The sequence below is a fragment of the Myotis myotis genome, unplaced genomic scaffold (genome assembly GCF_014108235.1).
Source record: "Myotis myotis isolate mMyoMyo1 unplaced genomic scaffold, mMyoMyo1.p scaffold_m19_p_3, whole genome shotgun sequence".
Taxonomy (NCBI): Eukaryota; Metazoa; Chordata; class Mammalia; order Chiroptera; family Vespertilionidae; genus Myotis; species Myotis myotis.
The window spans coordinates 130,068,753-130,081,081 of NW_023416335.1; the positions used below are offsets into that span (position 1 = coordinate 130,068,753).

The 12,329-nt window shown below is 41.6% G+C and overlaps 1 protein-coding gene across 6 annotated transcripts in view; it reads left to right on the forward strand.

The window, feature by feature from the left end:
- KITLG (KIT ligand) overlaps positions 1-12,329 on the forward strand; it is a 94,583-nt gene that overhangs the window by 11,089 nt on the left and 71,165 nt on the right. For 4 of the 6 annotated variants that reach the window (XM_036297775.1, XM_036297776.1, XM_036297770.1 and 1 more), the window contains exon 2: positions 9,520-9,564. The exons of the other annotated variants lie outside the window; for them this stretch is intronic. In XM_036297775.1, the coding sequence (XP_036153668.1) occupies positions 9,520-9,564 (45 nt within the window). The remainder of the gene's footprint in view (positions 1-9,519; positions 9,565-12,329) is intronic. 6 annotated transcript variants of the gene reach the window in all.

Sequence of the window (12,329 nt, forward strand, 5' to 3'; positions counted from 1 at the left end):
CTGGTTCTTGACTCCAGCTTGCCAGGAGATCCTATGCAAATTACTTAACTTTGCTTCACCTTTTCCTACCTGAATTTCCTCTTCTGTAAAATGTACTAATAATACTTAGCACCTTCCTCTCTCCCTTCCTCCCCCCACTTTCCTCCCTACTCCTTTCACCCGCTCCCTCTTCTTCTGGTCCCCTTCCTTCTTTACCTTTTTAACCTAGGAATAATGTGCTGTATACCTGTCTTGTAGCTGGCCCTCACAGATTTTTACTATGATAAAAAAGTATTTTCCAGACCTCATCCATGTTTTCCAGCTATACTGTGAATTATGTTTGCACACAGTGTTTGACCCATTGATCTCACAGACACTTGAAGGAGCGTGGACTTTGGAGTCAGAGAGAATGTGGCCTAAGTCCCAGCTCCATTATTCACCAAGACCATGCGCGTGCTATTTACTTGCTTCCTCTAGGCCCCAATGCCCTCATGTGTCTACTGGGGTAACAGTACATAGAAGAATACAAAGATTAAATGAGATAATAGGTGGACATTGACCCAGAACTGATGTTCAGTAAGTGGTGTCTCTAATCTTTAGGGACTGGATTATGCCAGCAGACAGATCAGACTTCTACTCTGTTTGCTACTTTTGTGTGACGGCTGTAGTAATTAAAAACCCGCGGCCATTGAAAAGCATGGAGAGATTAGGGCTGATTATGGGAAATGAGATTATGTAACTGTGATCTGAGATTAGGGAAGGGTCTGGATCTCGGTCAGCATGGATCTTTGAAACTAAGGATGCTAACACATGCCTTGGCTGCCTCACAAGTTGTAAGAGGCAAAGAGGTGATGGACAGAGCAGTTCTCTACAGACCAGGAGTTTCCATTCATAGCCCTAGGGTCATATTATCCTTCTAAACCTTGAGTGATGAAAAAATCTAAACTTTCTAAATTTATGAAAGACATTGTTTATTAATGTCTTCCAAAAGGAGCCTCAATCTATTTTATGTATAGTATGTATTAATAACTTTGCAGACTCAGATCTGGAGTCACCTCTTTTGGATGACTCTAAGTCACTTAATTCTGCTAACATTCTGATTTTCTCATTTGTAAAATGAGGTTTACAATGGTGTCTAACTCCTTAGGTGGTTGTGAGGATTAAATGAGCCAATACATGAGAAGGGCTAGTACTGTGCCAGGTATCCAGAAAACCTAGGTAAATGTTAGCTGCTGTCAAGAAAAATTCACTTTTACATTTAAAGTCCCTTTCTTGGGACGTGGGGAGGGGGCAGTATGTGTTGAATTTAGTAAGTGTGTATGATCAACAGTTTGGGATTGTTTTCATTACGAATTCAGGGTTTATTTTCTTATGGGTGATTGTGTTTAGAGTTTAAGGGATTGATTGTCCAGGTTAATCTTTGAGTAAGTTTTGTATCCATCAAGACAGACTCGAGTTCCTTTTATCAGGCCATTACTTCAGGTAAACATGCATTCCATTCTCTGACAGAACATTAAACTGTTATATTCCTTTTGATGGAGTGCTGACTTGTTCAAGCATTTGTAACAGAAAACAGCTTCTGTTTTCTGACATTGTACAACTTAAAGGCTTTTTCTAGAGGTCTCTTGACTGACTCTTTGACTATTGCTACCTCAACAATCAAGTAACCAACCCAGAAATTTGGAAATGTGTGAGTTCAGAGTAGGATCTAAGACAAAAAAAAAACTCGAATCAAGACTATAAAATCAAGAATTGAAAAATCTCTTTAAATCAGAAAAAGGAAAAAAACAAAGTTAAGTTCATTTTAAGGGCTAAAGTAGAATGAGACAGAGTCATTGGCCTGAATTATTTTTAAAAATTGCTTAGAAGAGCTGGATTACAAAGGGGCCTAATTTTGCATCTTTCCCTGAAAATTCGTGTCCTGGCATTTGAGAGGTAATACAGGAAAGACAAGAATGTGCTGATATATGGTTTAGTCCCTCCCAGGGTATTCGTTTCATTATCCAACAAAATGAATGGTGAATTCTGTAATTTTAAAGATTCTCTCTCACACATACCATCTGGAGTTATGATGGAAGGCTGACCATGCATCTACCTTGGTTCAAATCCTCCAATGACATTGCATTACCTGAAGGGTAAAGTCCAAACCCTCAAAAATTATACAGGTTCTCTGTGATGTGGCTGGTGCTTATCTCTGCCACTCCCCAGATGGTAAATTTCATTCCAGTGTCACCTAACTGTGAACAGTGTGGTACAGTTGCGAACTCACCACTTAGCCTCAGAGGCCCTGACAGCCTCTCCAGTCGTCTGGCTGAGATGATGCCTCCTCACAGAAACCCTTCCTCATGTCTGTTTGCCCTTCTTTCCTGGCCCCATCCCCACTGTGTTTAGTGATCTTACCCTGTGCTCCTATAGCATTAAGAAAAATTGTGTGCTTAAAACATACAGAACACATCATTTTACTTACCTGTCTACCTGCCTAAATCGCCTCATGTTGGTACCCCTAGCTGGTGGCACAGCACCAACATCTTGGTAGAGATTTTCAGAACCAAACTGTGAGTTAGTGAATCATGCCATGTGTATGTTTGACTGAATCATTTACTATCAGCACTCTGAATGTGCATCAGCATTCTACTCATGGATGTGGGTATTTAGCAACTTTGTGCTTCCTGACCTCGCTGACGTTCAGTTGACGGCGAGGCGGTGACTTGGAAGGTAGGAGGAAATTTAGAACTGCTGGTAGGCACCGATGACTATAGGAAGCAAGCCTAACTGTGCACATAACACTGCTCTACACAAACCCACATTCTTCAAATATAATTGTGCTCGCAGGGAGAAGTAATAAATGGGCCACTTGGGTTGTAGAAGAGAGTGGAGACCAGGATTTAAAAAAGATGAAGCTGGGGCAAGTTGCTTGGCATCTTTGAGGAAAGAACACAGTGGTTGAATGGCAAGTACCAGCTAGTGCTTGCTAATTTCAGATGTTTAAAGGGCTGATGAGCCAGAAAAGATTTTAAGACATAGTGCTGTTGATGGTGAAGAAGGAAATGTTGATTTTGATGCTCATTCAATGTGTGAGGTTCCGAGCTAAGTGTGTGGGTTGCACGTTTTATCTCCGCTAATTCTCTCCACCTGTGAGGGTGGTAGTGTGATTATTCTATTTTATAGAAGGGGAAGGTGGGCTTAGAGAGGTTGAGCAAGTTGCACAGCATCTCACAACTAGAATCATGAAATTTGATCTCTGTGCTCCTCCTAATCCCTTGCTTGGTGCTGTTGTCATCTTCCTTTTCTTTGCCTAGATAAGACATTTTTGATAGATAATAATAAGGCTGATACATACAATAAATGGATTCTTTTTCCCAAATTACCACCCCCCCCCCTTCAAAATGCTTCCTTTCATATATTTTTCCACAGTTTGTGCTGGTTAATAGTTAGCCAGTGCAATAGACAAGGGCAGTATGTTGTGTAGTTTTGCCTACTGTTGTGTATTATCTTTATCTAGAAAGTCATGAAAGACAGAAAATAGACAATATGAGAATTTTTAGATGGTCCCATCTGAATGGTATTTATGGATATAAAACAGATGTGGTTAAGCAATTGCAACAAAATAATGTTTTAATACTTAAGATCAAAGATATATTTAAACGTGGAGGAAGGAAGTTGGAGGATTAACAAGAAATGACGTTTTCAAATCTCACTTGTGGTTAGAAGACACCCATTTAATCTGTGATCAGAAGTTACCAAGGCAATCACAGTACTGCCTTAAAACACAGGGCTCTATACAGTGATTTTATGTCCTTAGCAGATTAATTTGCAGGATACTCTTTGGATGCCAAGTTTTCAAAGTTCTGACATTTTTTAAAAGTTACACAAACCTGTACCATGGCCTATTTTCATTTTGTCTATTTTTTTATTTGTATGTATGTGGTTTTTTAAAACTTAACCCCAATGAGGTTTGTTTTGTTTTGTTTTAAATATATTTTTATTGATTTCAGAGAGGAAGGGGGGGGGGGGAGAGAGAGAGAGAGAGAGAGAGAGAGAGAGAGAGAAAGAGATGAGAGTGAATCATTGATTGTCTGCCTCCTGCATGCCCCCCACTGGGGATTGAGCCCACAACCCTGGCATGTGCCCTTGACCAGAATCGAACCCAGGGAACCTTTAGTCTGCAGGCCGACGCTCTATCCACTGAGCCAAACTGGCTAGGGCTAGTTGTATGTTTTTGTTAATTAGGTAATCTTGGTTTTGGGTGTAGAACTGAAAGGTTAATATTCCTGGCACCCATACAGCTTTTAAAGTTTTAAATAATGTCCTATCTCAGAGAGCAAAGTCTCCCTCCTGCCTCGGTTTACAAATAAAAGCTCCAAAGAGCACCATCAATGAGAAGAGGCGCTCACATACCAGAATTAAGCAATGAAGTCAATGTGCAAAATGGTTTGTGCAGATTTGGCTCCTAAATCTTACAGCAGCTGCAACATATCTTTTAAATTTCATTGAGCTGGATCCACAGCTCACAGGGTCCTCTCTCCACTTCCTGGGAAGTAAGTCCCCATTCTCCCCCATGCGGTGAGAGACTCTCTTTGCTTTCCAAGCAGTCCTCCTGTTTACATTGATGCTTCCATCTCCATTTGATTCCTCAGCAAAGCAGCTGCGTTGAGGAGCCCACAGGATTGTGATGGTTATTTGCCACTCAACCCTCTTTTCTGCCCAAAGAGCAAAGTGTCTTTTTTTTCCCCAACATGATTGTGAGAAAGGACTTGAGGGTTTAAAGTATATTCTTCGTATTCTTCCTTTGATTTTTACCCTAGGGAGCTCAATTCATAATCTTCCTGAGCCTTCTTCGAGGAAGAATTTCAGAACATAAAATAGTTTACACTTACTTTGAAGGTTGTTAATTCGGGACCTTTTTAAAAATAATAAAAGGTGTGATGGCAGTACTCACATCCTGATAGATTGTAGAAAGCCTTCTCCTTTTGTTTCTGTTATATCTCTTCTTTTCTCTACTGAATTTGGAGTCTCCTCTTACATACTGGAATTGTGGAGAATGGTAAGCATAAATGCCTGGATATCATGATGGAAAAGCTGAATAAAAGAAAACAAGTCATGGGAGAGGAGAGCAGAAATCCTATGCCCATATTACTCTAAAGAAAAGGTGGCTGATTTTATCCTCTAGTCAAACTAGGAATGGGTCTGGATGACTAAAGGATTCGGTTCTCTGAGGTGTTTGTTTGTTTGTTTGTTTTGCCTACTGTAGTAAAGATGACAGATAGAGAACAGTTAGCCAATGCTTTGGGAAGAGATAAGATTAGCATTTGAAAGCTCAGCCAGTGTTATCACTTCTGAACATGTTTGCTCTCAAATGAAATCACATTCCATGTGTATTTCCAGTGCCAAATCACCATGATTAATTTTTTTATGAATGGCTGTTTAAGAAATTTTGAGGGATTACAGCTCATTGGGGAAACAGGGAGAAAGTTATAGTTGCATTTTATACTAAACTAGAGGCCCAGTGCATGAAATTTGTGTACTGGAAGGGGATGTTCCCTCAGCCTGGCCTGCGCCCTTTCACAGTCTGGGAACCCTTGGAAGGATGTCTGACTGACGGCAGTTGACTTTAGTGCTGCCACGGAGGCAGGAGAGGCTCCCGCCACCGCTGCTGCACTTGCCAGCCGTGAGCCTGGCTTCTGGCTGAGCGGCGCTCCCCCTTGTGGGAGCACACTGACCACCAGGGGGCAGCTCCTGTATTGAGTGGGATTGGGCCAAAACGGGCTCTCTGACATATCCCAAGGGGTCCTGGATTGCGAGAGGGTGCAGGCCAGGCTGAGGGACCCCACCAGTGAATGATCGCTGGGCTGAGGAGGGACGCAGGAGGTTGGCCAGCTGGGGTGGGGGGAGGGGTCACGGGAGGGCTCCAAGGCATGTCTGGCCCATCTCACTCAGTCCCAATTGACTGGACCCCAGCAGCAAGCTAACCTACCGGTCAGGGTGTCTGCCCCCTGGTGGTCAGTGCACGTCATAGCTACTGGTCGATCGGTCAACTGTTTGCCCCCTAGTGGTCAGTGAACGTCATAGTGACTGGTTGATCAGTCAACTGTCTGCCCCCTGGTGGTCAGTGCACATCATAGCAAGCGATTGAGCGGCCTTAGCATATTATTAGCATATTATGCTTTGATCAGTTGAACGGACGACCAGATGACTGGACACTTAGCATATTAGGCTTTTATTATATAGGATTCTAAGTAAACTACAGAATTGTAGACTTCTCACAGACTTTCACTGAACTTACTGTAGGAAAGTACCTACATTTTTTTAAAAATATGTCCCTGCTGCCTTGGCCAGTGTGGCTCAGTTGGTTGGTTGGGCATCATCCTGTGCATGGAAAGGTTGCCAGTTGATTCCAGGTTGGGGCATATGCCTGGGTTGTAGGCTCAATCCCCAATAGGGCGCGTGCAGGAGGCAGCCAACGTTCTGCTCTCACATCAGTGTTTCTCTCTCGCCCTCTCTCTTCTTGCCTCTCTAAAAAAATTCAGTTAAATAAATAAATAAATAAATAAAACTATGCCCCTGTTGGGTCAACTAAGGAAAGTAACTTCATATCATACTTACCTTTAGAAAGGGAGCTCTGGGGATTTAAAAGTTCTGCATTTTGGTTTATTGTCATAGTTTCTTGCCACATCTCCAAGAAAAGGCATTTTTCACTGGTTGTTTACATACTAAAAATTGTTTATTGCTCTATTTACTACCAGAAAAGCAACTGCCTAGAGGCTAGAGATACAATAGTGAGCAAAACAGTTACATTGTTCCTGCTCCTCATGGAGTTTACAGTCTATCTCTGGTTTTATATCCTAATTTTTCATTTTTCATGGAGCTAGAGAAGTATTTAAAGGTACAAAGACACACACAAAATAAAGGTACAAAGAAAACAGTTAGAAGTTCAACCTGAGGCCCATTTAGCTAATGTCATGTTTTGGATAATTAAGAGAATATTGTGACGTTACACTTGTCATCATTAGAATTTTTTAATTAAATCTTTATTGTTGAAAGTATTTCAACAATACTTTCTCCTTTCTCCCCTCCCCCATTGACCCCAAAAATGTCTCCTTTTTCTCTCCATTGACCCTTTCCAGCCCACCCCCTGCCCCTTCCCCAGGACAAAACTCTTATGTTTATCCTGCATTCACTCATTTAAAAAATATATTTGAGAGGCTTCTCTGTGCTCAGCACTGTTGTATGAACGAAACAGGAACTGAAAGAATCTGCCTTATGGTGCTCAAACTCAAGTGCAGGAGACAGATAATAAGCAAAACTGGTGGGTGATGTTGAAATGCTGTTGTGTGAATATGGACACCATCTGCTGAGGATTGAATCCTGCATTATCCAGACTTGTCTGTGTCCCATTTCACATACTGAGTATATTCTCTCTTTTTAAAAAAATTTCTTTATTGATTTAGGTATTACATATGTGTTCTTATCCCCCCCATTACCCTCCCCCTCGCCCACCCCCCACTCAAGCCCTCACCCTCCTGTTGTCTGTGTCCATTGGTTAGGCTTATATGCATGCATACAAGTCCTTTGGTTTGATCTCTCCACCTTACCCCCACCCTCCCCTACCTTCCCTCTGAGGTTTGACAGTCTGATCGATGTTTCTCTGTCTCTGGATCTGTTTTTGTTCATCAGTTTATGTTGTTCATTATATTCCACAAATGAGTGAGACCAGTTTGGATCTTGCTGCCACCGGGGTCTGCACTATATAAAAGAGATTTTGATCAGAGGAGCACTTTTGCAGGTATTTTAGAAGCAGTTTGCAATGCATGCAATCCACAGATGTGAAAGAGCATGTATGTGAGTGGGGTCAGTCCAAGGCACTAGAGCTAAGAAGGAAGAACAAGACTAATAGAATCCTCACCCTCACACCATTTACATTCTTGTCAGAGGGACAAGCCATAAGTGAATAAAGTCATTGGAGTATGAAGATAATTTCTGATGAAAATGTTATTGCAGTTGAAATAAAACAGTGATATGAAAGTTGAAGCTACCAGTGCTTAGGTTACCTGGGAAGGCTTATCTGAGAAGGTGATATTTGAACTGAATCCTGAGTGAAAAGAAGGACTTGCCTCTTGCAGAGCCCAAGAGGGGAAAAGCTTACAGCACCAAGTGCAAAGGGCTTAAGGCAGTAATACCGTTCGAGTGTTTGAGGAACAGAAAGGAGGCCAGTGTGGCTGGAGTATGGTGAGGGCAGGGCCTGGTAAGGTAATGAGCATGGAGGTGGGCACGTCTACGTTACTCACCACCTTGTAGGCCTGGTCAGGAGTTCACTCTTGATTGTAAATGTAATGGAAAGGCATTCAGAGATTTTAAGCAGACAGCGATGTTTTATATTCCCAGAAGACCACACTATTGTAAGTAAAAGTATACAAGCAAAGGAGGCTATTTAGAGGGTGCTTTCAGTCTTCCAGGCAGGAGTGATGGAGAGAAGGGAATGTTTCCGGGTACATTTTACTGATAGAACTGATAGGACTTGACAGACTGCATGTAGAAACAGAGTAATGGAGAGAATCAAGGATGGTGCCCTGAGTTTCAGCTTGAACCGCCGTGCTTCCAGTCTGGAAATGACATTTCTGGGGATGACTGTTCCAGATATGGTTGAAAAGACATCAGTGATGATAACTACAGTGGCCATCTATGAAGGTGTGCTATTTTCAGGTACTATACTAAGTGCTTTAACACACATAACTCCATCTAATCCTCAACAAGGCTGTGAGGTGGGTTCTGTATTGTGCACATGTTACAGGTGGGCCAACTAAAGCACAGGGCAATGAACTAATTTTGCAAAGGCCACAAGGCTAGTCAGTGGCAGAAGAGAGATTAAAAAATTGGCAGCCTAATTCTAGAATCACTGCCGCCCAGCCCCCCACTCTCTACTGCTCTTTTTTTTCCCCATGCATGGGTTAAACACACTGTTTTCTAAAACTGTCTTGGATTCCTGCTGAAGCTAAAGTTGACTTTTGAAACTCTGCAGTTTAGGTTAACATTCACCCATTGCCCAAACAATTGGGCCTCACTTTTGCACCAGGTGGAGAGGAGCCTGCCTGCTTTGGGGGAGTTGATCCAATCCAAGTGCAGGGGGCAGTTTCACAACCTCTTTTTATCAACTTTCCTGTGCTGATCTTTAATCTATGGGGAGGCAGAGCATAAGTGGGATTGGGACATTCACTGTTAGTATAGCTTTAATTCTGAAGCCAACATTGAAAGCATTAGTAAGAATGATAAAATAATAACTATAGCATTAACAAGTCCTGTCATGATCTGCATTGTGCCATTCCTGTTGTGGATGCTTTACATAACTGTCTTATTTAATCTATAAAAAAAGTCAAAGAAATGTGATCACCCCAGGAAAACTGAGAGTTTCCATAATCTGTTTAGGTAACAGCATGTAAGTTATGGAACCATGATTTGCATCTAGGTCTCACTTTTGCTGATGTTGTTCTATTCTAAGCATCACCTCTTTCATAAGCAATGAACTTGCAATTTACTGTGCTTCAGGTGGCAGACAGATATCCAGAGGAACATGTCCTGGGCGTATCAGAGGTAAATTGTTTTGTGTTGCTTCAAGTGGTAGAATTGCATTAACGTTCTTATGGATTGCCAATTAAAAATGGCTCTTCATAAAAATTTTTATATGATTCTTATTTTATAGTTTGAATTTTGAAATACTAATGGAAAATTCCCAAGGAACATCTAGACTAGCCTTTATGAGACATAAATGCTTAATAACTTGGGTCTTTACTCCTAGTATTGCTTAAGGTTTAGTTGCAGATAGTATAATCCACTCTAGTTAGTAAAGAAGAGATGTATTGAAATGTATTTGATGGCTTATAAAATCACCGGCAGGCCTAGAAGAGTATGCTAGCAGAATACTGCAGCACCGAGAACCCAGTTAAGTCCACTGCTGTCTGTGTAGCTGCTACAGCCAATGCAGGAAGCTGTTACTGCTGCAGGTTGCATAGTCTAGTTGCCCCAACACCACTCAAGCCAACAAAGTGCATGTCTAGCCTCCAACTTCTCATGTCAAGGATTTTCTTCCCATATTAAACCCTGCAGTGTGGTGCCTGATGGTCAAAACCTAAACTCACCTGCAGGTGTACTAGATGCAGAGGAGTCCAAGAAATACAGATTTCAGTTTTGTAACCACTACAGTGAGAAGGATATGCTAGGAGGGAGCTGGAATGGGACTTGAGAGAACCGATCCACAGTACCCACCACACTCGCTACATTTAACTTTTCTTTTTGAGATTACTCTAAATCTGGAGCATCTGCTATGTAGCCCTTGAACCGAGTGCCACCTTGTATATATACCTTTGAGACCTTTTTGTTTGTTTTTCCTAATGATATAGCACCCATGAACAAGTACAGCCTAAACAGCCTGACTCAGACCTGAGAGAGTACCCAAGAATTACATGAAGGGCTAGTTAAAAGTGCACATTCCTGCCATAGCAGGTTTGGCTCAGTGGATAGAGCGTCAGCCTGCGGACTGAAGGGTCCCAGGTTTGATTCTGGCCAAGGGCACATGCCTGGGTTCGGGCTCAATCTCCAGTGGGGTGCATGCAGGAGGCAGACAGTCAATGATTCTTTCTCATCATTGATGTTTCTATCTCTCTCTCCTTCTCCCTTCCTCTCTGAAACCAATAAAGAAATATATATATTTTTTTAAAAAGTGCACATTCCTAAGATACACCTTCAGAAAATTGGATACCTCACTACGCCCAGGAATCTGCATCCTAAGTAAATACCCTAATAATAGCACTTTGATCTAAACGCTTGTCCATGAAAGGGGGGACATTTCAATATTTTATTCAGTTCATCCAAAGGCAATTGGTGCATCCAGCATACATTGTGTAATTGGGAAGACTCATGCCGGGACCTTCGCAGATTGGGCTGGTCATCTGATGTCATAAAGAAAACGATCAAGACTGTGGGTGTTTTTGAACTCAGGGCCTTTAGCCCCATTGGTTTTCATGCTGTTTAGAGGGAGTTAAAGCAGAGTACAAAGATCTCATTTATTTAATGGAGTCAGAAACCCAGGTGGGGAAAAACACTTTAGTGGCGATTTCCTGAGCTGCTTCCTGACAGTGTTTTCTTTGAATTTAACGGCCCTATGAGACCAAACTTGTCAGACTCCCAGTAGCTGATCTGATAAGACCTCTGAACCCGTTTAATTTCAACTGTAGGGAAAATGCATGAGAAGTTCGAGAGAGTTCAGGCATTCAGTCCACATTCAGCACCTGGGATCAGATAGCAACTGAAGCTCTGCACTTATTTTTTAGCTCTAAGTTGTTTGGAGATCAAAAGATTCTACAGATTTTGAAGAATTGCAGGGTTTTTTATTTTCCTGAGATTACAGTTTCAGAAGTGAGTCACATACTTGGGAGAGTATGAATTACGGTTTATGTTTTTGTAGCTGTTTTTGGAAAGCTTATCATGGTGGTTCAATGCAATTATTTGACATGACAGTGAACAATGCCATCCAGCAAGAACAGGTGCCCATGGAGTACTGAAAGTTGGTATGCGGATTCAAGAACTGTCATGAATTTTTTATTTTTTTGCTATGTTCCTATACCTTGGCCAGTGCTGGGGGTCTGTCTCTCTTATTTCTTTAAAAATATATTCATATAGTGAAAATAATTGGCAATGGATATGTTCATCTAGGTCAGCCGTGGGCAAACTATGGCCTGCGGGCCAGATCCGGCCCGTTTGAAATGAATAAAACTATTGAAAAAAAAGACCGTACCCTTTTATGTAATGATGTTTACTTTGAATTTATATTAGTTCACACAAACATTCCATCCATGCTTTTGTTCCGGCCCTCCGGTCCAGTTTAAGAACCCATTGTGGCCCTCGAGTCAAAAAGTTTGCCCACCCCTGATCTAGGTTCAACATTGAGCTAGCATCCACCAGTTTGCTAGACTTGTTTGGTTTGTTGCAAATCATTATCCTCATAAAATTGATTAGAATTAGTCCTCAACTAGCATCACCCTAAAATCCAGTGGGTTTGTACTGTTTAAGGGGATTTTTTCTCCTCTGCTTTTATTTAACTGCTAAAGACGTACATATTACCATTGTTTCTGAAGGAATCTCCAGTGCTGGCACAAATGCTTATTCTATCATGTCTATCTCTATAAAAAAATAATAGCAAAACTTGAACCCCTAGGCCCTAGATCAACCGTGGGCAAACTACGGCCCGCGGGCCAGATCCGGCCCGTTTGAAATGAATAAAACTAAAAAAAAAAAAAAAAAGACCATACCCTTTTATGTAATGATGTTTACTTTGAATTTATATTAGTTCACACAAACAC